Source organism: Hemibagrus wyckioides, linkage group LG19 (assembly GCF_019097595.1).
Source record: "Hemibagrus wyckioides isolate EC202008001 linkage group LG19, SWU_Hwy_1.0, whole genome shotgun sequence".
NCBI lineage: Eukaryota > Metazoa > Chordata > Actinopteri > Siluriformes > Bagridae > Hemibagrus > Hemibagrus wyckioides.
This window is the reverse complement of record NC_080728.1, coordinates 2946664-2974065: the sequence shown is the minus strand read 5'-3', so window position 1 is coordinate 2974065 and position 27402 is coordinate 2946664. Positions and strand designations below refer to the sequence as shown.

At 38.8% G+C, this 27402-nt stretch overlaps 1 protein-coding gene across 2 annotated transcripts in view; it reads right to left on the bottom strand.

Annotated features, from left to right (window-relative positions):
* Positions 1–27402, bottom strand: part of grm8a (glutamate receptor, metabotropic 8a) — a 211252-nt gene that overhangs the window by 66638 nt on the left and 117212 nt on the right. For both annotated transcript variants that reach the window (XM_058417469.1, XM_058417470.1), the window contains exons 4-6: positions 6580–6715; positions 5793–5947; positions 2230–2367 (exon numbers count right to left, since the gene is read on the bottom strand). In XM_058417469.1, coding sequence (XP_058273452.1) covers positions 2230–2367; positions 5793–5947; positions 6580–6715 — 429 coding nt within the window. The remainder of the gene's footprint in view (positions 1–2229; positions 2368–5792; positions 5948–6579; positions 6716–27402) is intronic.

Genomic DNA, 27402 nt, shown 5'->3' with positions numbered 1-27402 from the left:
TAAACACCAAATCACAGGGTCACTGCAAGCAACATTTCAACATGTGGAGCAAATGAGCCTCACAACAATTAAGAAAAGTACAGTGCTGTCTCAAAAGCATCGTCAAGAAGAATCCCAATCTGATCAGATACAGCAGTCAAACAGCGCCCAAGCACTGTAACAGTTTTCTGCTATGGAGAGAGGAAAAGTGCCATTTAAGGAAAAGAAATGAGGCAAAGACTCTAGAGTGGGCCAAAACTTAACATTCCTATAGAAAATGTGAAATTACATGATCTTGAGTACATGAAAGTACATGAAAACTAGTCTTAATGGATGCAGTGCAGTGACCTGGAACAAACTGATGCAATTATTGTAAGGAACATTTATTGTATGCAAATGATTTTGTGCATAAAAAAAAATACACAGACATTTGAATAGCTCTGTTGAAAGAATTTTGCAATCCTATTATTCTCAATAAATAGCATTAAAAAAAAGCAGGCTACTGTGTGAAGCTCATGCAGGGAGTCAGGGGGAAGCTGGTTCTCAAGACTCTGGTGGATTAAACAGGAAACAAAGCAGCTTAATCATCCAAAATAATTGAAAGGTCATTTATGAGCACCTTGCCATACTCCATTAATGAAAAAAGTCAAAAATTACAAGTTGTTTTTCACAAATCTATAATTTGCTATAAACAACTTGACCTTCACAGCTTTTTTTTTTATTTTTATTTTTTTTTTAAAAAAGGGAAATATTTTTCATTTGACAAATTACATAGCTTTCAAGTCATGTCATGGGTCTGTGGACAAGTGTTAATGAATATAGTCGAGACTGCAGCAAACATTTTACAGGTGTAATTTTATAGATTGATAAATGTGAATATTGTGAAATGAGATGTTATTTACTACTGAGCAATCATTTCAACCTGTTACGACATCTACTGTTACTTTGAGAGTTTTGAAGCAATTTGATGTTGTGTTCAGTCTTAAAACTAAAATAAAACTTATAATTTTATGCAAGGAAATACAATCCCTTTGCTACTGTAGTATGCTATTATTATAAGTAGTTGCGGTATTATTTATTAAATAAGGATTAACATATTGCCATGAGTGATTTTGAAGAATCCCTCATCCCTCAAAGCCAACTAGGTTTGCAGAAAGCAATTTGATTTTAATATTTTATAAAGTTTAAAGTTTAGGTATTATTTTAAATCACTACAATAGGAAAATATGAATGGCTGGAAAAAAGTGCTTTTCATGACTCTAGTGAACTTTATTTTGAAACATTAATTTAATTTATTGATTTTTTTGGGAGAAATTTGGCCATCCTGTTATTCTAAACATCTAAAATAGAAAAGCAATGGAATCTCATCCTAATTACCCATGGATATGATCTTAAAGGATCTTGTGACGTTAGCCAGAAACTATTAGATATGAACATTTTATCCTGCATTTTTAGAGAGCTTTGCAACTGAAATGTCTTCATCAATAAATTTGCATTAACAATTCAACCACATTTAACCATCTCTCTCCAAGCAGCCAGCTTTCCCCCATCACATGACAACTACCACCCCGGGAAGGTGAAGGTGCTTCATCAAAGTGCGGTGTAACACACTCTGAGGAAATCGCTATCCACCCCCTTCTACAAGCATGAGCTCGCAGACACCCACGATTAGCTAGTGTCGCTGTGATTGATGGGGAGAGAGAGTATGCTACCTCTCCCATGGACAGTTTTTGGACTTCAGGTCACGGATGACTGTGACATGGTCCGGATTTAAAGTCATGATGATGTGATGGTCACTTTTCTGTTAAGCTCCTGCAGTGAACTGATACTGTAATCGGTTCCTCCAGGATATTGTGATTGTAGAAATGAATGCAAAATCAAGTATATCAAGACAGGAATATCATATGGTCATATGATCAGGCATGAAAATCATATCAAGACAAACGATGCAGTTTGTTGAGAACAATGTAAAGTGGTTTAAAAATGGATAGAAATTCATTTGGGTTTCTTATCATGGAGGTTTCCGTGCAATGTGCAAATACACAGGCTCAGTCTTAACACTCTAATGGGCAGGTATATTGTTTTTGGCATAATAGTGAATTGCTAAAGCTTTCTATCAGTCAGACTTTTTTTTTTTTTTCATTAGAGTGTGTTTAATGAAGCTGAAAGAAAGTTTAGATTTCACACCGAAATTCCACAAAGAGCAGAGTGTGAGAACAGCTTTCAGTGGTGAAGAGCGCTTTTGCTTACCTGTGCACTTTTTGGAGCTTCCCAGACGCTTGCCATGCATGCCCAATTTGCAGTTGAAGTTTTCCTCCCAGAATTCAGCAAACCACACATTTCTCCTGTTATTGGAAAGGGAGCGACTACGGAAGTAACGGTCGAAGGCTGTGGGGAATAAAAAGAAAAATAGACAGTTACTTTAAATAAGAACAATTGATAACACTAAATAATATCAATTTAACTGAACATAATAAACACTTCAATCCCTGTTTTTAATTTGAGAGAATATTTATTGGTTTTGTTCTCTATACATCCGTCTATGAATACTATAAATAAACTATAAATGAAAGATAGTTTGGCTTTTAAACTCTTTTTAAACTCTTTGTGTCCTTTCTGTGTTCAAATGAAATGAAATTATTATTAATTAATCTGGTTATACAGCCTGTGCATTATATTCATCTGTAAAGTCTTGTCAGATGTCATTCTTGGTTTAGAGTTAAAACAACTATTTATTTTTTGTTTGCGTGTATTAGTCTATACAGATACTATGAGCTGTGTTATGGACAGGGTCAGCAAGATGCCACAGCAGGTAGTGATACTGCTAAACACCTCCAAGGTCCTTAGTTTTACCCTGTGCTTGGATTACTGTACTAGAGTTTCTCAAGCTTCCCACCTCCCTGGCAGGTGCATTGATTAAATGATGACAGTAAATTGCCCCAGTTGTTATCAAGTACGCACATTACATGTGTGTGTGTGTGTGTGTGTGTAGCTGTCCTGCCCAGGATAAAGCAGTAAATGAATGTTGAACAGTGTCAGTGTCTGGCTCTGATCTTGCCTTCTAACCATGAGCAGTAATCAATCCTCTGACTTTAAGCAGTTGTTGGGTTTTACTGAGTTGACCTTTCAGATTTTTCCCAGTTTACTTATTTATCTCCGCCCTCTTTTTTAGCAATCATTTACCTTGAACATAAGTAGTACGCTATCAGGCAACGGCAAGCTGATAAAGCATTACATTTTTATCCAAAAGAGGTCATCAGGATGTTGTGCTTGTCTGAAGAGCAGATAATTGTGACAAGCGTCTGCCCTGTGTGAGCCATTAGATAATTGTAGACATAAAAAGCAATGTGTGCAATCAGTCTATACACTAAGCTTACATTACATCATCACCAGTAAGTGAAACGCACATGTCTAACAGTAAGTCGAGATGATTTTATACATACATGATACTTCTATAGTGTTTGTCTAATAACAAACATCCAATCAGGTTCTCCTGCATGGCCGGATTTGATGCTGCTTCCATAATTCACAAATCCAGATCTGACCCTATATACCATTACATCCCTGATAGCAAGGTGAGATTGGAAAAATGTTCAGTGCCAGCATTGCAATTTCAAATCCATTAATAAAACTTGCCCAGTCTCTGATCCGTTAAACACTAACGTGATTTAAAGTTGACTGTGAAATCCTGTTATAGTGCGAATTTAGCTTATAGACAGACACAAAGACTTTCTCCCATGATGTTAGAGAACTTTAAACTCATAATAATGTGACATAGTTTGAATATGTTTGATGTTCTTACTAAAGTCAATCTCCTGGTTACACCACTGCACTTTTTGAGCATATAGTACACAGTTACAGAAGGGAAAGCTGCTTTGCAACAAGGCCCACTGTTAAAATTGCTATACAAATAAAACTGAATTAAATTGGATAGATTTTAAATAGATATCTTTGTTCTTAATGTAAAAAAAAAATGCCTGATCATGATTCTAACTTGAAGCTAGCTAATTCCTTTAGCTGACATTATGTGGCTTTATGCAGTTAGTATAGATTGAGGTGTTGTGGGCCATTGATTGTTTCTCAAAATAATTATATTACTTGAAACAAGTAATAATAAGATACTGTATGAATATCAACGTCAGCTAACAAAGTAGTAGAACTAGCCAGCATGAGTTTATCTGAGATGTTCAGTCATTAGCATTAACAGTAGTAGTGTGATTTTATCTAACAACAGCTATTAGAGCTAATTAGCTATATTTGAAGAAGGATTCCCATGATTAATACCACTTCTAGTTTGCGATAACACTAGACAGATTTTCCAGGGTCATATTGATCTATTTTTAAATATTGTATTAATAATTAGTTATTACAAACTTTTGTGAACGTTTTGAGTTTAAATCCCAGCACCGTCAAGATTCTGTGGTTGGGGCTATGAACGTGAAGACCTTTAACATTTGTCACACAAACTCTGGAATCCAGAAGAGACTCCACTTCCCCAGAACACAGACAGCTATCATGGAGCCTAACATATAGTAACATAAGTCTATAATATATAGACTTTGGAAACTCACCCAGTTGTAAAGTAATGCACAGTGTGCTCAGATCTGAACTGGCCTGTACCAAGACTTGCAGTCTGCTTTCTGATGCTCAGGTTTTCTGGACTTTGGATTTGGCCTCATAGTGTCACTTGTAGCTCTCCTGAATTCTTACCTATACCTCAGTTTACAATTTGTTTCTTCACATTTTGGAACTGCTTGCCAGTGTTTTCAGTAAATCTCTAAACTGCATTTGCATCCGTTTACAACTCTATCCTATCTGAATTGTAAATCACTTTAGATGAAAGTGTTGAGAAAATGTATTGTATTATATGTTATTGTAAATTTACAGTGTATTTTCTGAAAACAATGCTGAACTATAAATATTATATGCATACTACAGTGCTTTACGTATTTTTTATTTTCAGTAATAAGATGCTGTGGTGGATCTCCCGCTGTTCAGGAGGATGCTAATAGCTCCTTAGCTGTCCGTGACTCGTTTTTTTCTGGAGTGTCTTTCCGCAGCCAACCTGATAATCACCAACTTTAGGTATGAGTTTTATGCACACCTAAGCACTATTAATAACAGGATATTAAGATGAATTTAACCGGAAATATATTTAAACATACAGAAAATAGTGGCTTAGGGTTTTTTTTACTCCACCGTCTGTAACCAGAGAGCTGACTGTTTACTATGCAAGGTTCTTACTGCAGGAAGGTGAGAAGCATATAAACATCGCAGTAGTTGTGACTCATTAATACTGGAAATAGGTTAATGTTTGGAATCGTGCCCTATCTAAAAGAATGTTTTGACCAAATGAACAATGTGTTGTTTTGGAGAACCCCAGTGGGCTCTGAGAAAAGAAATGTTCAATGACCCAGAGCTGAATAATGAATTTCAATGAGAAAAAAACCAAGGAATTTCAATCAGCACACTATAGTGTTAGATTCGTGTAAAAAAAAAAAAAAATACTTGACAAGCAGTTTATCACTATTCTCTAAAGCACATAAACAAATAGCCATGATTTAAAAATATAGCTGAATTATTACGGTCAACAAAAGCCTTTTTCTGCTTTTTTCAAAGTGGGAGAAAAGGTTTTTTAGTTTTTTAACCTTAGATACCTGACTGCCATGACAAACTGGACACTGATTGTCTTTGCCCATTAAAGGAAAAAAAGATTTGAGCATTGAGCTTGTAGGAAGTGTAGCACACAAAGGTTGCTAGTAAGAGACAGGACTCTGTGCATCCTAAAAGCCAAGAACAACCTCCAGCATTACCATCTACTGAAGCCCGTTTTGGCAAGATGGTGATTGCTCCCTCAGCCACCTGCTCCTGCTGGATCACTGGAGAGATCTTGGAGCCCCAACTGTCTGACCCAACCCACAGGAAGTGCCCAGTCTGGTTGTTTCTTTTGGCAGCATCTAGGACTCGTCTGCAAATAAAAAATGCACATATACCAGCCATGAGGAATAATTGCTGCAAATAGAAAAATATAGAATTTTCAAATCCTGCTGTTCTCAGAACCTTATCTCTATCAGCTTTGCATGCAGAGCAGTCATGAAAGCGACTAACAAAGCACCACAGAGCTTTACCTGAAGCACTGGATTACAGGAGCACATCAGAAGAGCACCACAGGGCAAATAAAAAGAAAAAAGAGAAAAGAGAGTGTTCCCTGCCTCCAAGCTAAGGAAGGTCTCACTTAATTCCTACACTTTAGCTGAGATTTTAGTTCACTTTGCACCTAGAGGCAGTTTAACAGGCTAGACACCTAGATACATTCAGCCACTAAGACAGTGTAGAAATAATAATAATAATAACAATAATAATAATAATAAGAAGAAGAAGAAGAAGAAGAAGACTAATAGAGGTATTTTATATTTTTTTCCTGTGCCTTGCTCTCTCTCTCTCTCTTCTGCTGATCTACACATTTGAAGGATTTTCTCTTAATTTCTCTCTCTCTCACTCCTTCCTCTGCAGGATATATTTGTTTATTTCAAGCAGAAGTGCACATGAGTGTGGAGAGTAGAGCCTGAAGTTGCTGTCGTACGGCTGAAGGAATCCCACCTGATGTCATCCTCGTTTGCGAACATGATGATTGCCCTGGCGTTGGGGGTCTCCAACAACCGCATGATGATCTTGTCAAATTCCCCTGGCCGTGGTTCCCGTGGGATCTTTAGAGACTGAGCGATACACACCCCACCTTAGAGGGGAAAAAAGCGAAAGAGAATGAGAAACGAGGTTTGATTAAATGGCACGGAATTACAACTAGGCAAAACACTTGAAACTGTGGGAAATAAATAGAGCTTAATCTTTCAAATAGATAGTCTATAATTTCAGCGGCACAATTTAAACAATTTATGCCAGCAATTTATATGGAGTCAGGCAGATTATAGGAAGAAGCATATTTCATATTTAATGTACACCATAATATCAAGCCATCCTCCTCTGGCACTGTATTATATCATTAGTGTCTCACACTGAGATGAATGATGTACTTTCTCCTGAAGCTCAAAGAGCTTCTTCTGGAGACAATACCTTTACTGAGCCTTTGAGGCAACTTCATTTTTTCAGAAAAAGATTGCTCGGACATTCTGTCCTTCAGGCAAATAGTTTTTCTACCAAATTAATATCCCATTTATGGACAATTATCAGTCAGTTACATATGTACCAGCCATTCTCCTCCTCTCTTATCACATCACTCTTTTTCATTCATTCATTCATTCATTCATTTTTCAAATCTTCACTTTATCCTGTAGAAGTCTGGGAACACTGGTGGTCAAAAGGGTATGGGACGCGTGATGAGCGATTTGTAGAAGCAGTGAAAGCAAATTCAGACTTTTATTGAAGTGCAACCAGATAACCAGAACTGTGAAAAGTGTTGGGGAGTAACTACTTACATGTAACGGCGTTACGTAACTTAATTACAAAATAAATGTAACGGTAACTCGAAAAATATGTAATTAAAATTACAGTTACTTATGAAAATGTTAAAGATTACAAATAGAGTTACATCTGAATATTTTCTTTTAAAAATCTAGTATATGTTGAATAATATTAATTTGTTGTTATTCGGTGCTATTCTGATGATTTTGATTGGTTCTCTGGTTTGAATTTGCGGAGCGTCTGCCAATTACATTAATCCACATGGCCTCGGAAAGCTTTAGGCCACTACACTGTCTGAGAGTGACCACCATGGCGCGTGATAAAAATGCATTTCAGTCCTGGAAATTTCAAAATAATTTCATCCTAAAATCCAATAAGGGGCAAATATAACAGTTCAGGGGGAAATTAGTTTGCCGGCTGTTAAAATGCTTTCAGCATCAAAGGCTGAGGAAGCATCTGCAGGTATGGAACCTAGCCTTTCTTTATTTTATAATATATTTAAAATGTAAAATCATTATTGTGATTACAGAAATAAAAACAGACCCTTTAGTTTGGAATGATATATTACTCCTATAATAAAAACTCCGGCAGTCTTCGGCTCCTCCCGTCTTTCAGCGCGTTCTTCAATCCGCAGACCGCGGCGTTACAGAGCGAGGATCAGAGGACAAGTGTGTGTGAGTGTGTGTGTGTGTGTGTGTGTGTGTGTGAGTGTGTGTGTGAGTGTGTGTGTGTGTGTGTGAGTGTGTGTGTGTGTGTGAGTGTGTGTGTGAGTGTGTGTGTGTGAGTGTGTGTGTGTGTGTGAGTGTGTGTGTGAGTGTGTGTGTGTGTGTGAGTGTGTGTGTGAGTGTGTGTGTGAGTGTGTGTGTGAGTGAGTGTGTGAGTGTGTGTGTGAGTGTGTGTGTGAGTGTGTGTGTGTGTGTGTGAGTGTGTGATCAGGAAGACTCGTATTTGGCTTGTTCAGTACTCAAATGTTATACACATCTATGCAATACAGTGGAATGCTGCATTAAGTTTTATCATCCTACCCTGTTAGTCAAACCTTTATTTTTTAATTTTTTAATTTATTTATTTATTATTTATTTTTACTATTATACCCTCACTGGGGGCGAAGCCCCCCTCAAATGAAAATCCTAAAATTGTCCCTGCTGCTAGCTCCCTTTACCAGGCACACTTCTATTTCTGAACCCTTTGACAGTAAATATATATCTCACACTTTTCCTCCTTGTAAATGTGTTGGTGTCAGATCTAATACAACTTAGTTATTTTAACACTGTAGCGTACATTATGATGACTCTTTACAGATTATGTTTTTTTTTCCAAGGCATTGTTACTTGCCAGTGTGTCCTGTCATAGCTATGCAGAGATTTGATTCCTAAAACAGTATTAAACAATTTTTGTTCTGAAGTCTGGTTTTGTGGCTGGGCTTAAAATAAAATTAATATAATCTTAATTCAAGAGATGAAAGATTTAAAATTCTAACAGTAAACAGAGTTGAGTTCTACTGTAAGGTTAACCCTGCCTGGGATAAATGTTTGGAAATGATTTAGTTGAAAATATTCATTAGAAACTTAAAAGTAATCAAATGTAATCAGTTACTTTACTTTTATAAAGTAATTGAAAAGTTACACGACTTATTACATTTTAAACAGAGGAACCTGTAATCTGGAACCGATTACATTTCCAAAGTAACCTTCCCAGTGCTGTGTGAAAGCAAGAACCAGAAGAAGAAAAGAGAGTAGCAGGTAAAATCATACAGATGCTAAACAGGAACAGGTGCTGAAATCAGAGAGAATCCTAACACAGTTACAAGGAAACATGTGACTTCCTTCAGTAACAGCAAATCTTTAGTTTGGGATATCTCAAGCTCCTCACTGATGACAGGTCTATAATGTAAGTTTTGACATGATTGGTTCACTCTATGCACATAACACAAAGGTGTGCACACTTATTCAAGTACATTTTTTTTCCTTTTAATCAAAACTGTTTGCTTTTCATCTGGTGGATTCTATCTTACCTTTAAAGTGGAAAAAGATCACATATGATTTATCTTGCTTTCGTTTTCTACATCCCAAAAACTTGATATTTTATAGTATATCCACTGTAGAGTTTTATACGGTGGATATTTTTTCTGTGGCTCATATAAAAACAGGGTGGCTGTGCTAACAATCGCTCAGATCTTTCTGCTGCTCTGTTAGGTCAGTGGGTGATTTTTGATTTCTCTCAGTGAGGCACATACAAAGGATTCTGCAAGGCAGATGGACAGAGTGACATTTTACTGTCCTGCTGCTGTGTCTTGTCTCTTATCTGCTTCTTGGCAGCTTCGTTCATCGGTGAGGCTTTGATTTCGATAAAACAAGTGAGAAACAGTAAACCACAGCTTCTGTGATGTTGTTATGGCATGTTATTTTCACATTAGTTTTGCTGATTGCGCTCTTTTGTATGTGTAATGGTTAAACTGTATGAAGAAAAGGGGGCCAGCATAAAGACTGAGTACTGGCTGTATTCAAACCTCATGCCCTGGTTGCACAGCAAGACATCAGCATTGCAGCATGTTGCAGAGGGGAAGCTGAAAGGATTTTGCCTTGAAGTGAATGGATCTGTGAGAACAGCCCCACCTGCTGATAACTGACGTAACTATCCTGTGTGTCGTGCCAGTTCGGCTACGCCACACTTCACATGAGAACACAGTAGTTGAACACACTCATACACACAGCTGAGGACTGAAAAAAAGCCATTTTTTCCTAATGTTCAACTGTCTAGTTTGAGTCAGATTCCTGTTCTTGGCTGTCAGGATGTGATCTTCTGCTGTTGTAGCTCATCCACCTCAGGGTTTGATGTGTTACGCATGCTGAGATGCTTTTCTGATCACCACAGATGTAAAGAGTGATTATCTGAGTTACTATAAACTTCCTGGCAGCTCAAACAGTCTGGCACGCTAGTCAGCGTTGTGTGTGAAAACCACAGATGTTTCTGAAATACTCAGACAAGCCCATCAGACACCAACAACTACAGTTAAAGTCACTAAACTTTACTTAACCACTAGACTTTTACTTCATTCTGACGTTTGATGTTAATTTTAAACTTAACCCTCTACTGCATGAATTATTATACTTGCATCAAAATTTTCGATTTTTTATTGCTTAAATTAGTTAAAGAAATAAAAATATACAAAAAATGTAAAAAAATAAATAAAATAAAAAATTAGGGGGGTAGCAGTGGTGGAAAGTATCATAATGTCTTGTTTTTCTTAGAAAACACACCTTTTATAGACAAAAGATTATACATATCTTAATTTTATTTAATGAAATTCATGACTCAATTTTAGATCAACAGAAATTAGTGTTGTTTTAACTGTTAATCACAGATTATAGCACAGGTATGTCCACCCAGAAAGATGGTGAAATTTGTCACAATTCTGAAAGACATTGGACAAGTATAACCAATTTGTATTTTCATTGTGGATCTTTTTATGTCCTACATTTTAATCCTACTGTCATTCTAACCCTCCATGCTATTTCCTAATTTAATTCTATTTCAGCCCTTGTGAAATTCCAAGAAGTAGTTCTGCTCACTTGTGATGCAGCGGTAGACAGAACACTTTGAGCACTTGGTCCTCGCAATGCCTTTGCATCCAAGCACCTTACATCTTCGTTTCTCAATTCCTTGTAAGGGCCTGTGGTCAGTGTTGCTGGAACACGATCCGATGGTACCACATCTTGGAGTGGATCTTGGTGTGGTAGTTAGCAATTAGAGAATCAAGAAGATCCACTCCTCCCATGCTTTTTTTTGTCACTGCACGTGTCACAGAATTTGCTCCAACAAAGGTGCTCAGAAGTGGTTGTTGAACCATGTGACAGCGCTCAGGTTCACACCATCATGAGTGGTAATCTTCTCCTGATGTGTGCCTTGTCCTTTCTTCTTCATGTTTTGGTCATTCATGAATGTACATCCTGCAAGACGGTTTTGTCTGACTGTTCCTATGCTGTGGATCTTCTTTTTCTCAAGGAGTACTTGAAGATCCACATTGCAGAATCAGTTGTCATAGATCAGGGGTGTCCAATGGGGGGCCGGTGTGGGTGCAGGTTTCATTCCAACCAAGCAGGAGCTACACCTGTTTCCAACTGGCTAATCAACAGATCTTGGCTTTCAGTGGACTCAGGTGTGGCTTCTGCTCAGTTGGAATGAAAGCCTGCACCCACACTGGCCCTTTGCAGATAAGATTGGACACCCCTGTCATAGATGAACTTGTATGGCATGTTGCAGGGTACAATAGAGGCCAGCTTCAACTCAATGTTATCACTTGCACCAATGTCAGGGTATCCATTAGGTGGCTGAATTGGCCCTGTGTAGACATCAGAGTTATATACAATGCCATTCTGTTCTGCCAAAATGAACGCCTTGTACCCCCAGCGTTTCGGCTTCATTGGGACATACTGCTTCAGCTGCTTCTTGCCTTTGAAGGGGTTCATCGTGCCTTTCCAGGCCTTTCCTGTGTGTGTATCTTCATTTCATGAATTGCACCCCAGTTCAGTTATCACATGTTGTTGCCATATAGCAACGATTACATTTTAGCATTTATCAGAATACTCAAAATATATAAACTAGCTTAACTGATAAAACACAAATGTAAACTAACCTCAGATAATGTTTTAATTTTTTACTTTAAGCAGTTTTGTGTAAATATTGAAATATTCATCAAATTTTGAGAGCCCTCTGATGATGACCTTCACCATGCCATGTGACTGCAAAAAAGGAACTGCAAACAGCACTTCCTAGTCATGTGACATGGTATTTTTTGAAACCACCTTTTTCCAGTTACATAGAAAAAGTAGTTTTGAGTTATAATCTATCAAAATAATCGGAGATAAATTAATAGTTGCCATATGGCAACGCCATGCAGTAAAGGGTAAAGCATATGATTAGATGTCTGCATAAAAGTGTTCCTAATTACACTGGATGGTGTGTTCAGTGGGGTTGAGTCAGAGTCAGGGCTCTGTGCGAGACACTCCAGTTCTTCCACTCCAATCTTAACACACCATGTCTTCATGGAGCACAGAGGCATTGTCATGCCGGAGTCTTTTAGTTCATGTAAAGGGAAATTTTTAAGCTACAGCACACAGAGAGATTCTATACACTTACATGTTTCCACAGTTGTACAGCAGAGCCACATACACTATATTGCCAAAAGTTTGCTCACCTGCCTTGACTCGCATATGAACTTAAGTGACATCCCATTCCTAATCCATAGGGTTCAATATGACGTCGGTCCACCCTTTGCAGCTATAACAGCTTCAACTCTTCTGGGAAGGCTGTCCACAAGGTTTAGGAGTGTGTTTATGGGAATTTTTGACCATAAACATTTTTGAATTTTCTTCCAGAAGCGCATTTGTGAGGTCACACACTGATGTTGGACGAGAAGGCCTGGCTCTCAGTCTCCGCTCTAATTCATCCCAAAGGTGTTCTATCGGGTTGAGGTCAGGACTCTGTGCAGGCCAGTCAAGTTCATCCACACCAGACTCTGTCATCCATGTCTTTATGGACCTTGCTTTGTGCACTGGTGCACAGTCATGTTGGAAGAGGAAGGGGCCAGCTCCAAACTGTTCCCACAAAGTTGGGAGCATGGAATTGTCCAAAATGTCTTGGTATGCTGAAGCATTCAGAGTTCCTTTCACTGGAACTAAGGGGCCAAGCCCAGCTCCTGAAAAACAACCCCACACCATAATCCCCCCTCCACCAAACTTTACACTTGGCACAATGCAGTCAGACAAGTACCGTTCTCCTGGCAACCACCAAACCCAGACTCGTCCATTAGATTGCCAGATGGAGAAGCGCGATTCGTCACTCCAGAGAACGTGTCTCCACTGCTCTAGAGTCCAGTGGCGGCGTGCTTTACACCACTGCATCTGACGCTTTGCATTGCACTTGGTGATGTATGGCTTGGAGGCAGCTGCTCAGCCATGGAAACCCATTCCATGAAGCTCTCTGCGCACTGTTCTTGAGCTAATCTGAAGGCCACATGAAGTTTGGAGGTCTGTAGCGATTGACTCTGCAGAAAGTTGGCGACCTCTTCGCACTATGCGCCTCAGCATCCGCTGACCCCGCTCCGTCAGTTTACGTGGCCTACCACTTCGTGGCTGAGTTGCTGTCGTTCCCAAACACTTCCACGTTCTTATAATACAGCTGACAGTTGACTGTGGAATATTTAGGAGCGAGGAAATTTCACGACTGGATTTGTTGCACAGGTGGCATCCTATCACAGTTCCACGCTGGAATTCACTGAGCTCCTGAGAGCGACCCATTCTTTCACAAATGTTTGTAAAAACAGTCTACATGCCTAGGTGCTTGATTTTATACACCTGTGGCCATGGAAGTGATTGGAACACCTGATTCTGATTATTTGGATGGGTGAGCGAATACTTTTGGCAATATAGTGTATGTGTGTGACCTGCAGGTTTTTGGCTATCTAGTGTATGTCTACTGATCTTTGCAACCTTACAGTCATCTTCTGAGATCGCTTTCATGTACATATGATTTTAAAATCACAGTTTATACTGAATACAACACTGACCCCTGTTTAACAAATCAGTGAAGTTAGACGATATGAACTTTGTACCGATCTGTTGCTCTTCCCATACTTACACATGCAATTGAATTAACTCGCTTGTCTGATATAGCATGATAATTAAATTATCCATCTTCCGTTTAGTGCTGGGGAGATCAGCACTTGCTCTATTAATCTATAATGATTTGATTATCAGTGCTTTATGAATTGTGAATAGTTTCCAGCCCTGTGTGCCAGCCGGCCAGGGCTATAACTCATTTCTCCTGGCTGCATTTTCAGATATCTTTAATTAAAACTGTTCCCCAGTTAAAAATGGCGAGTGGTTTGCCTTGGATAATCGGCTTTTCAGTCCCATTCGAAACATTCTTAAATAAACGTTTTAAATATAAAAGCACTACATGTTTACAATGTATTAGTCTCATACAGTCTTATTCGTTTAGCTCTAATACAGCCATGTCATTTTCATGTCGACTACTTGTCATCGTGCTGGAAGGGGAGTGACAACCGAGCTCTTTTGAGTCAGAATGCAAATAATTATGGGGTTCGGCTGATGTTCAGAACAAAAAGAAGTGACTATCGTAAACGTTTCATCTCACATTATTGCTTGTGTGAAAATTCTAATGACACACACCCCAGCAGCACAGGGAACATTACAACAGCCTATTGTGGCATCCTTTACACAGCAGATGTGTGCTATATCGCTAATGTGGTGCAATGCTAAAAGAGGTTTTAAGGAGGCTTGAAGGAGGAGAAACAATATTTCCTGAAAGTCATAACCTGCAATGTGCAGAAGCCCTGCTGTTCATCATCAGCAAGCACTTCAAAAATGTCCTGCCAAGATCACCTGATGGGGTTTCACCACCTGAGTACAAAGGGCAGATAAGCAGTCTCTGGAAAAGGAACTGAACAGAACAAAGTAGAATCCAGTAAATCAGCATGATTAATATTTTATTAGCAGCCATTAATCTTTTATGTAGATTGAGCGAGTCATACAGATTGGAAATTTTTAATTGGTTTGCTGCTTTCTGTCTTTTTTTTCCGAGAGAAAACGATTCAGACACCAGTGTGGGAGATTGAGTTCAACACACACACTCACACACACACACTCACACACTCTCACATACACACACTCTCTCACACACACACACTGGGAGTCTGTTTATTCAACACTTCGATCCATCCACATGCACACAAACCTAAAATGTCACGATCCAATGTGAATCCTCCTACTCACACACCGTGTGGCACACGGCGCTTATTCACCACCATATGCTATCGTTAGACATCGCAATACTGTTTTTGAGAACAGCAGTGTGTGCAAATAAATCCCATGAAGCACACAAATACCATTTGACACACAGCCTCCTGCTGCACTACACCAAGGCCAAAGCAGGTTACGTAAGCCTTTCCTGAGTCAATAGCATACTGCAGTGGTACGACAGCTCTTCAAGCTAGCCATGAACATCATTTGTTTTTGCTGTAGAACCCAACAATAGATGGAGTAGTACCACCATTGATATCTATGCTCTGGCTTTGTGCCACATCTGTATAACCTTGCAATCTCTGTTTATACACTGATCTATTTGTAAACTGGAAGAATCATGATTTCACAGCAGGGCTGATTCCCCTGGGTGATTGGAAAATCCTGGGTTTATCTTATTTGAAGTTTCATACTGCTCAGGTAATGATGGCTTATGCTCATACTTTACCTGGGGTTAATCCTGGCTCTTCATAATCTGATGTTTCACACTGTACATTCCTAAACCCTGCCTTAACCTTCGTCTTATTTGCATATTTGCGCATCAACAAACCATGATTGGATAAATACAGCGTGACCGCTTTAAATAACGGCTCAGCTCGTGCCTTCACTTCAGCGAGGAAAAAGTTCAGGTCTGTTGTTCTGCAGGTATTGTTAACTTTCTCGTCCTTTTTTCCCTTTTTAAGGATGTTGTGTATTTGACCAACAGTTGCTGACATCCTGCTTCCACTAACTTTTCACTATCGCGTATTTCCCCCTCGCTATGACACACGCTTCTGTGATGTTTAGTGTTGCTTTGTCCTGGTTTTCACCTGATAGCTTCTGATTGGGTTTCTGTTGCTTAGCATCTCTATCCGAAACATTCTAACAACACATTGTTTCACATTTGCTACCACAATATGGCGGTAACTCTGTTGCACTAGTTCTGCTTCTTAATGATAAGAGTGAAATGTTTAGCAGGATTAAACGCAGGGTTTAGAATGATGACACCACAGGGTTAAGCGTTTGCTAAAAGCACTACTTAATATGGCGCTACTCAAAAGGTTTAGACTTCTGGGTTTGGGATGTTTTCGAATATTTAAGCAGATGTCTGTGGCACAAAATGCTAAATAGGTGATGTAAGGTTTATCCAACCAAAGAGCGACAGTTGAGGACAGCGTGACCTACACCCCAGCCTGCAGCTTCATCAATAACCACTGATCAATCCTTCTGGATTACTCGGGGGAATCTGAAGTGGAGGAGGATCAGGTGTAGCGTGGGCAAGGCTCACACAAAGAGAGATGACGGTTGGATGTTAGTGCGGATGGCGAATGCGTTCTTAGCTGATGTCAGACTAGATTGAAGGTCATAGCTCTGTTCTGCCTCCAAGTAGCAAACTTTTCATTTTCTGCTGCTTTGTCTCAGACACCATGTTTTTTTCTTTTTCTGAATGATGCATTTATCTGAAAGTGAGTCAGTGGAATGTGTTCTGCCTGAAGGTCTCAGCACACTTTCTCATCTCTCCTGTGCTTACCAAAGTCAACCTGTTCCAATACTGCTCAATTGAACAACAGCTTACTTCATCCTGATAGGCTAATGCTCCTAATAACAATATGTTGCTTCCCACAAACACAACAAAAATCTATTCATTCAACAATCTATCTAATTTTCCAGCTGACTTTTCTCTTTTTCAATCCCTTTTCTCAAAGTATGTTCGTCTGCTCAGACTGAAATATGATTATTACTGCTACCAGTTTCATTCCCGAACGCATCTAATATTTTACTGCTGTTTGTGCTCAAATGAGATGTTTAGTTAAAGGGCAGAGGAGATAGGAAATTTTAACTGTTGTGCAAACAGCAGAATGAGGGGGCTGCTAGCTGGAAAAAAGGCTCCATAAAGTTCAAACTCACAACATACGACACGTCCTCTAGCAGCGTTCCAGATGTACGGTGGAGCTCATCAGGAAAATGAGCTCCTGAAGCAGACTGAAGCACTGAATTGAATATGCACAGCTCAATAAATACCATTCCAAGAGCTGAAAACATGGCTGAAAATGTTACACCATGTGGAATCTTTTAAACGCAGCATCCATTTTGGCTGATCAGTCAAGCAGAGAGTCTAGAAACTGTCGACAAGCCAAACAATCAACTGATTCTCAACATGTCAGACCACGTCAATAACCTTCACATGAACTGAAGTGAGATAGGGCTAGAGCGGAGTTAAGAGTCTAGTGATGAGCTACTAAACATCAGATTAGACAGCTTTATTGTTATTCTAGTCACATTCATGTATCGAGTAGAAGGTTTAGCATTGTCCAAGGTGCACTGATAAACATGAATATGTGGTCAGTCTGATTTAAGAAAGAATGATGTATAGTTTCCAAAAAAGTATTAAACGTGATTTCATTGCTTATATTAAACATAAACCAGTTTCTAATTACTAGATTGAATTACGTAGAGTGATTGTAGCATTAAAGTAAACCAATTACTGTGTGAAACCTAATGAAAATGTTGGCACTGATGAAAATGATAACTATACTATTAAATTTAGGTGATTAAAGCAGGCGTGGTAGAAGAGCACAGCCATAATGTGTCTGTTTCAATACACCAGCGTTGTGGGTTCGAGTGTGTAGATTTTATTCAAGGTTTTGAAAATACGTGATCCAATCATGTTGGATGAACAAAATCTAAATGTGTTAATCTTACTTAATTCAGAGTGTACAACATTGCAGTGAAGCAACAGACATGTAGGACAAAATGAGACAAAGTGGAAGAGAAAGAAACACTGTCCAACAAGACATAAAAAATTAAAAGCAAAGGGAATGAGGTGATTGTGTATAAATTGACCTTAAATTGTCCATCCTTAAACTGCACAAACATAATATTTAGCATTTGAATTTACCTCAGTGTTCAGAAGGGCATTATGAATAGTTTGTGTGTGTGTGTGTTTGCATGACCTTTTCAGGCCCCTTGTAAAACAGAGCTTTTGTAAAGCCCATATCACTGAAAAACTCTCTAAGCAGAGATGGTTGGAAGTGACCTTTATTTCACCTGTTGTGTCCAGAATGAACAGAATAATCAGCACTCACAACCACAATGAATATTTTTAAATACCACAGCGTAGCTGAATTCTTGAATCTGATTGGTCAGAATTTACTTTTGTATTACATCACGGCTCAGGCAGTGAATGATTTGATATATTAATGCGGTTTATATTAATGTGCTTGATCTAATGGTTTCTATAGTAACAGCTCACACACAGGGACTTTATGTGAGCTCCACATAATCTCAGACTCATAATTAACAGATTAAAAAGCAAGTTGTTGATTAACAAATTAAATATATATATATATATATATATATATATATATATATATATTACAGAATATATACAGTTACAGAATGGAAGTCTCACTGTTACGTCAGTGTTTCGTAGCCATCACAATTATTTTACAATGTTTATCAAAACAGAAAATTCTTCAATACAGGCTAGTTTATAATTTCTGATTTCTCAGGAAAAGGACAAGAGAGAGAGAGGGTCCTAGACAGAGAGAGAGAGAGAGAGAGAGAGAGAGAGATTAAATGAGAACAAGAACTAATTCTGTCTCCTGGATACTCCACAACATCAATTCTATCTATAAACCAATATGGTGTTGCCACCAATACTACCCCAAAGACTGAACTCCCCCTACCACCAGGTGAGTAGCCTCCTAGTGTAACCACAGAGGATGTCAGGAGGTCACTTCTGAGGATCAAGCCTTGCAATGCTGCAGGTCCAGATAACATCTCCAGCCATGTTCTGAAAGACTGTGCATGCCAGGTTTCAGAGGCACTGACATATTCAACATATCACTGTCCCAAACAAAAGTACTATTATTCTTTAAATCTGCAGCCATCACCCTTGTTCCAAAGACTTCAGCTGTGTCATGCCTGAATGACTATCGCCTAGTAACACCAACCCTGATAGTCATGAATTGCTTTGAGTGGCAGATCATTGACCAAAGAAAAAGTAAAATTGATAACAGTTTTCGACCCTCACCAATATACTGTAGGAGAAATAGATCCACTGCAGATGTCATCTTATATGTTGTACACATGATCCTCACCCACCCTTAGAGCAGAGACACCTATGTTAGACTGCTCTTCCTGGATTTCAGCTCCGCTTTTAATACAATCTTATCTCAAACACTTTACATGCCGGAGACACTGGGCTGAGTCCATCACTCTGCAAGTGGGTACTGAACTTCTTAACAAACAGAAAACAGACTGTCGGAATCTACAACATCACTTCCTACCACATCATCTTCAACACTGGCTCCCCTCAGGGATGTGTTCTGAGCTCACTGCCATACACTCTGCTGACCTATAACTGCTCAGGTACATCATCCAGCTTCCTTGACACAGAAGTAATCTGCAATTGCCCACAACAATGAGATGGAGTACAGGTTGGAGCATCTGGAGGATTGGTGCAGAGCTAACAACCTCACCATCAATGTGAAGAAAACAAAGGAAATGATTGTGGTCTTCAGGAGAGTCGTTAAGAGCCTTTCTGCCCCCCTCTGCATTGATGGAGCAGCTGTCAAGGTCGTTCCCGGCTTCAAATACCTTGGGATACATCTTAACAATGACCTCACCTAGCACACTAACTCCATCAGCTTAATAAAGAAAGCCCACCAACGTCTGTACTTCCTGAGGAGGTTTAAACGAGCTGGCCTGGGCACCGCAGTCCTCACATCCTTTTACAGGTGTACATCCTTACATCATGTGTTACTGTGTTACTGGAAACTGTCCTGCTGCACACAGGAAAGCTCTGCAGCAGGTTGTTAGCAGTTATAAAACAACTGAGAACATCTACATCAAGAAATGCAGAAACAGGACTCCCATTATTATGAAGGACCCTCTCCTCTCCGAATAGTCTGACTAACCTCAGGAAGAAGGCTGAGCAGCATCAGGGCCAGACTCAATAACAGCTTCATTCCAGAAGCAGTGAGGCTCCCAAACCCTTCTCATGTGCAATAATACCCTTACAATGTGATTTCTAATTTGCAATAACAACATACACCACAGACTCTTCATGTGAAATATTTGCCACACTACAGACCGTCATGTGCAGTAACAAAGGGAAATGTACACTTTTATTATTCACTCATTGTACTTTTTACTGTTTCACATTGTACTGTTTGCTCTTTACTGTTACTCATCTCTAGTATTTTTATGAATTTATAATTATTGTTTTTTTCCAAGTTGGATATTTCCGGCTGTTATCACTAGGACCTCAGTACTCAGTTTCATTCCCTTTCATGTACCACATGATCTGTAATGACAGTAAACCTTACTTGATCCTTGATTAGGAATTTGAACATTGTTTGGTACATTGCCGTGGTGTAATGTGCAATTACACGACTGTGCTGTAATATGAAAACTATCATCTTTAGGATAGTAATGAAACTCAAGATTGTGTCTACTTCTTGTTTTTGAATCGTAATAATACCGTGCATCACCCTGAAGTGGATTATTTTGTACAAGTGCCTGGTCAGACACTTGGTATTCTTTCCATCATGTACTTGTACAGGGACTGAAAATTCCATGCAGCACATTTCAGGCTCCTTTATATGTGGCCTGTCCTCTCAGTTCAGAACTCAATAGTGTTCAAATCCATTTCATGATGTCATTCAATCATCACAAAAGCCCATGGACCAACAAGCACGAAACGGGTTTAAAGCATCAATGATTCACTGCCAAATTTCACAGCAGGAGCCTTTCTGGGGTCTTTATTTATCTGCCGTTTTTATCCAAATATCCTGATGCTGTTAATGACCAGAAAAGGGGGATTTTCCTATTATCTAAATAAAAATATGTGATATTTATTCTAGTTGTAATGATCAGTGCAGTTTAGTTTCTGCTGTTAGTGGCTGTTGCTACCGAAATTCGGTCCAATTGCTCATTTTGAATTTTAATAATACCAAGAATTAATGAAGCTGCACAATTTACGAAAACATTTGGCAATGTATAATTCTTTGCAAATGTTTCAGACTTTTGAAACTTTTTAATCACGGCCCTGAGTGTACTTAATTGTAATTTAAACTATTTCGGGTTGGTTTGCTTTGTGCGACTTGTATTGGTCTACATCCATCTGTCTCTCTTTTTCTTGTTTAATATGCTCTGTTTTTTCCCATGCTGATGAATGACAGACATTTTCCACATGTGTATTCTCATATTTGCTCACAGGCTTCATGATGACAGAGAGGAAGTTGAATCCGTTTGTAAACCATTTATTAATTAAAAATCTCAAATGGCTGAAAAGCAAGAAAATATTAATTAGGTAAAAGTCCAAGAGAGACACAAAGCTCAAAAAAACAAAAACAAATAAAGAAACATATATGCTACATATAGCTTAGAAATGACCTACAAAGCTCTGACCCTGAGGTAAGCTGGGGATTTGATGAGTGGTGTATATATATATCGAGTCCGGTGACTTTAAAATTATTACTGGTAGCTCAGTGGTTCTTATTTACATTTTTGCTTACCCTCTGTCACCTTCTGCTCAGATTCCAGCTGTTTCAACACACAAGATCCTAATAATCATCATAATCAGCTCAGTTTTTTAATACTCAGTTATATATGTAGCAGAGAAGACTTCAAACTCTGCTGGACAGAGAGGCCATGTTACTGCTGTACTGAACACCCGAGTATTAGAGAAAAGCTTTTTCTACCTGCTGTTTTAGGACCAAAAAAAAAAAAGAAATATGTCACAGGAATATTTCAAGAATAGAGTCAAGAAAAAAAGGCATATTTGATATTATTTGAAAAAATCTGCCATATTTCAAAAATAAATTCTGAATATACTGGCTTCAGTCTTATTCAGAAAACGTTAGTGTGAGTGCAAACAAATTGGAGGCTCACATAATAGCTGATAGGTGAACTGATTAAACAAGTGAAATCAGGTAAAAGCCTGAAACCACTCCAGTCCTTTCTGGATAGGATTGAAGACCTGATTTCTGTGGGGTAAAAAAACAAAAAAAAACATCAGAATAATGTGTGTGTGTGTGTGTGAGAGAATATCTAAAATATATATTATGAAAAAGGATTGCACAATATTTTAAGAATTCTGTCATGGTATTTTGTGCAAGGGGCTTCAGTCTGTTTTAGAAAGGACCTGTGGGGCTGCAGGTTTTTATTCCAACCAAGCAGAAGTCACACCACAGCTTAGTGAAAGCCAAGATCAGCTGATTAAGCAGGCGGAATCGGTGGTGGACTGGAAAGAAACCAGATTCTGCATGCCATACAAGAAAGTTGAGATAGATGTGTTAATTGCTTGGTATTTCTGTGACATCTATTGTGTGTGTGTTAGTGTGTGTGCACACCATGCCCTGAAAATTCATGAAAAAGCCAGTTGTTTTCGTGACATGTGTACATGAGTGGAATCTATACACAGTGTATGATCAAAAACTAACAAAAAACACTGTGTATTAGATGCACCTCGACTCTAGACTAGGGAGAATTTCCTTCTTTTCTCCTCTGTCCTCATAAATGAGTCATTCTTTCCCACACAAAGGTTAAGGCTCTTGCCGTGCATGAGATCCCTCAGTCATGAACAGCTCTACATCAACACTCTATTATTTCTTCCTCCGTATATATACTAGACCATCTTCACATTCATCTCTGTGTAGCCACATCAATCCTGTACAGTAATCATGTCCTTACTAATCTCTTCCTACTGTATAACTGACCCGGGTTTTTTCCCATGTTACTCACTGCTATTCCTCTCTAGTCTATTTCAGGACTCTATTTCTGCTCACACTGGCTGCTGTTAGACAATACACACAGACAATATTTGTAAAAAGTACCTTCCTTCTTTGCACCAGGTAAATAAAAGAGACGCTTGAAAGGTGACCTCCAGGCGTATTACTGGCGTAATAAGGTCAGATGTTTCGGCTTCAGGCGGGTGAACATCGGAATCCTCCTACTTGAGTGCTGTCTAAGATCTTTATGTGTCCTGGCACACAAATCAATAGCTTCCCCTGCTGTCATCCACATCAGGAGATGACAGGCTTAGACCCACAGGAGGCAGCCAAGTGGAGATGCTACAAAATCCCTCAAACAGACTTGAACCAGGGAAACTGATGCATGGGTCTGATTGCGTTTGCGCTGTGAAGCATACAGATTAAAGAAAAGTGTCAGCCAGACTTGAGTGTAGCATTAGAGCCTGTGTACTGCGTGTTCATCAGGGACACTGATGTGCAATGATGAGTCATGTATGATTACAGCCATGGTCAAAGTGCTACTGATTGGACTTAGGGCGCTTTCTGTAGGTCTGTGCTGTGTACTGAAACAGAGGACTTTTTCTGCTTGGCTTGGTTCACTTTCATACAGGAAAATGTCATCAAAATGTGGTTATGAAGGCCACATGTGAGTAAACTGTCCTCTCATCACTCAAAGTTCACCTGTTTATGTTCCAGGGTTTTGCTCATAGCACTTATCCATCAAGATAGACAGTCAAATAGCTCCATGAGATTGTTGTGTTTAAGCACGAATCGAGTTTTCATCAGGACAACACCGTTTGGGAGTAGAGACATTAAATGTCATTAAAATGAAGTGGAGTGCTTTGTTTTTGAATTGCAATGACATGCTCACCCACAGAATTCTTCATCAGCAAAGACTGTACGTTCCCATCATGCATCACTGCACAGGTTAGTTCATTGGTCCATTGTGTCGAATTGTCGAGAACTGCTTCAAAGTTTGTCTGCAATTTGGTCAAGTAAACCATTTGCATATGTTTAAAAGCGGCAAAAAAGCGCCAGGTTCAGGTGTGAAAAAGCTCCATGAAGACAGGAACATGCCAATAAAAAGTGCACAGGAAGTATTTAACACTCCATATCTCCTCACTAGCCATGACAGTGGAAAGTGAATCCTATCTGCATCTATACCTTTGTGTATGTGCTGGATACAGTAGCTAAGCCATGACCGTCTAGAGATAATGTATAGTTTGCACTCAGGGAGAATCTGCACTGTTTATTCAAGTCTTCAGGGTGCTTTCAGGTCCTGTAGCGGGAATTGTTCAGCCATAGAAATCCTTGTACTGGCAAACTGATACTAATACATTTGAATTATGAACATTATTCAACTGATCCTTTAAATTACAAAAGCGATCTACAAGAAAGAGACAATGTCTCTCAAGAACTGCAGAAGATCTAGCGGTTTGCATGAAAGACCTGTGATGCGCACGAATGTCCCGGGAATCTGCTTCTCATCCATTACTCCATTCTCATGCACACAATATCTCTATCTACTGTCATTTGTATTAAGTGAGTGAAAGAAAAGAACTCTGAGTCTATCTGTGAGCTGTGGCAGTAGATTAAGCTTTACTTACATGAGATACGTTTTAAGTGTCATTTATCATACAAATGTGTGAAATATCAAGATACTTAACCGTCCTCAGAAAGGTAGAGAACCAAGGCTTACTAATGAGGTTCATAAATAAAGCATGCTTCTACTGTACATGAATGCTGTACTTTACTCGTACTTGATCAATTCCAGAGAGTAAAGCATACAATAAACGATTTCTATGAGTAGGAGTTTACATAGCAGCCTTGGTACAGGTAGAGCTTAAACAATCTCTTACATAAAACTTGCATTCCAAGACCAGATCAGCAGTGATGCATGTTTGTAACATAACAGAGATTAGAAATGAGCAGTCAGTGTACTTTAATATATTAGCTAAGGAATGAAGGAACATTTCTTCAATATGGACGCCCCAGACTTTAGAAGGTAGGAAGTGTGGAAAAATCCGAACACAATAAACAGGAAGGACCTGGTCAGTGACTGCACTGCCAGTGATTTTTTTAGCAAGCGGATAATCTAGCAGGTTAGCTGTGCTAACTATGCAGTAGCTTTCATACAGATGTACACATAAGGTCTGACATGAGTAGGCCAAGCTTTAAGTTATCCTGGTTGCTCAAGTCTTTTGGGAGTTTTGGGGGATCTTATGGCTAATAATAAGAATAAATATAATAATAATGGCTAATAAAGTTTATATAAATAAACGTTAATAGAGTCTTTTTTATTTGACTCTTAATGTATACTGGAATTTTGTACACTTGTACACTGTACATATGTTCATTTAAGTGCTTCTGGTAGTAAGTCAGCACTTTATCTTCATTATCAGTCGATTTTTCCATACTAGTAAAGTTATAGTTATAGAGAACATCTGCTGTAGCCTTATTCCTTTGGCTTTAATCTATATAAGAACGACATTTTGGCTTAGTGGTTAGCATGATTGCCTTGCACCACTGGGGTTAGGGCATTGATTCTCTTATGCATCTATAGTTTGCATTTTCTGTGTGCTTCAGGAGTTTCCTGTGAGTTCTCTAGTTTCCTCCTTCAGTCCAAAGACATGCATTGTAGGCTGACTGCCATCTCGACTGTGCCCTGTGCTTAGTTGTCCAGGGTGTAAATGTCACAAGAGGGATCGAAAGACTCCAGTAAAACTATGAACTTAATTTCATAAAATCCTGTACATAAGTATTTAGTTAGAGATCGCCCCAAAATGCTGGTTTATGAGCCTTCTACTTTTGGAGAGGTACATTTCATTTCCTCTGATCATAATTTCCGCTCCCCATTTCAACTCAAAATAGTCTAGACCTTGAAAATCCTGCCCTGTGGGTTGAAAGGGTTAAGGGGAAAAAAATTGTAATACATTTAGATCATGAAAAACGCCTTTATTTTATTATGCTCAAATAGAGTGATCAGTTATTGAGGCAACAAGCAATTATCAAATAAGCACAAGTAGAACACTGGCAGATAACTGGGACATAAAAGTGCGCCTGTCACCACTCTTAAGACTCTTTTGTGCAAGTGCTCTCTAGATAATGATACCCAAGCTGTTAAGCACAGCTATGGGAATATAACGTTATGAAAATACAGTCAGATTAAAGTGTCACATCACAGTGGAATGGTTGGTGGCTATGCTACTCATAAATATTCTACCAGGTGATGGAGAAATGTCTGGGTAGGGCTCAGAAACACTTTAAACTGAGGAGCCATTACCAATTCCAAGGAATTTGTAATAGATCACACAGAAACTCTACAAAGGGATATTAAACTGTTTTAGTGTCCGCAGCCGTGAGCGACTGGTGCTGCTGAGCACAATACAATGCAGTCGGTGTGCATTATGAGGAATAAAGCAATATGTTGCATGCCTGTGTGTGTGGGTGTGTGGGTGTGTGTGCTCACACTATAGAAGCCTAACTACAAGGCTTAATCATTTGTGGTCCAGGGGGATGGCTTTAACACATCATAACAACTGGCCCTGTGCAGCCTCAGCTTGTCTGATAAAGCTTGTTATTTTATTACTTCACTAAGCACATAACTAGGCACCTGCTGACTAAACTGACTGTATTTTGCAGCTTGCTGAAAATGCTTCCGCATACGTTAGAGAATTACCTACTTCGAGGAGCAGCTCTGAATAATAGTGCAAAAAAACATAACTGCCATAGATGGTTGCCTTTTGGCCTTTTACATTCACAGTATTACATTCACACCCTCCAGAGCAAATTATATTTATTTTATTTATATAACTAAGTAGCTGAGTGAGGGTTGGGGGTTAAGGGCCTTTATCTGGTGTCCAGCTGAGCTAGGATTTGAACTCATGACCTGACAATCAATAGTCCAATGTTTTAAGCAATAGATAAAATGATCAATTCCAAGCATTTAGGCAAGCATATACAATTAATCAGTAATCTGTCTTCAAGCTTTTTCCTAAAATACATTATGGCAGAAAGACACCTATAATGGATAAAGTGGTGTCTAATATTTTTTTTGACTTTATTTGACATTCGAGTGAAGTAGAACCATTTTAATACGCATTGCAGTTGAGTAGGTGCTTTTATAGGTTAGGATATAAGTGTAGAAGGGAATCATATATGAGTTAATAAGACTTCAAAGTTGTTTTGTTCCAGCAAAGCCACTAGAACTGGGACATACGCAAGCACACATGCTATTAAAAATTACAAGTTAATGTACTAATGATTAATTAAATCTACAGGATTGTTAAATGAATTGTAAGTAGTTAGAGGAAGATAAGTCATGAAGAATTGTTGTATTGCCTTGATATATTTGTGTGGTTTGTTTATTGATTATTTCATTCCTGTTCAGAAAGTGCTTTTCATGATGGATGTGGGGTCATGATGGATCCGGGGCATATCCT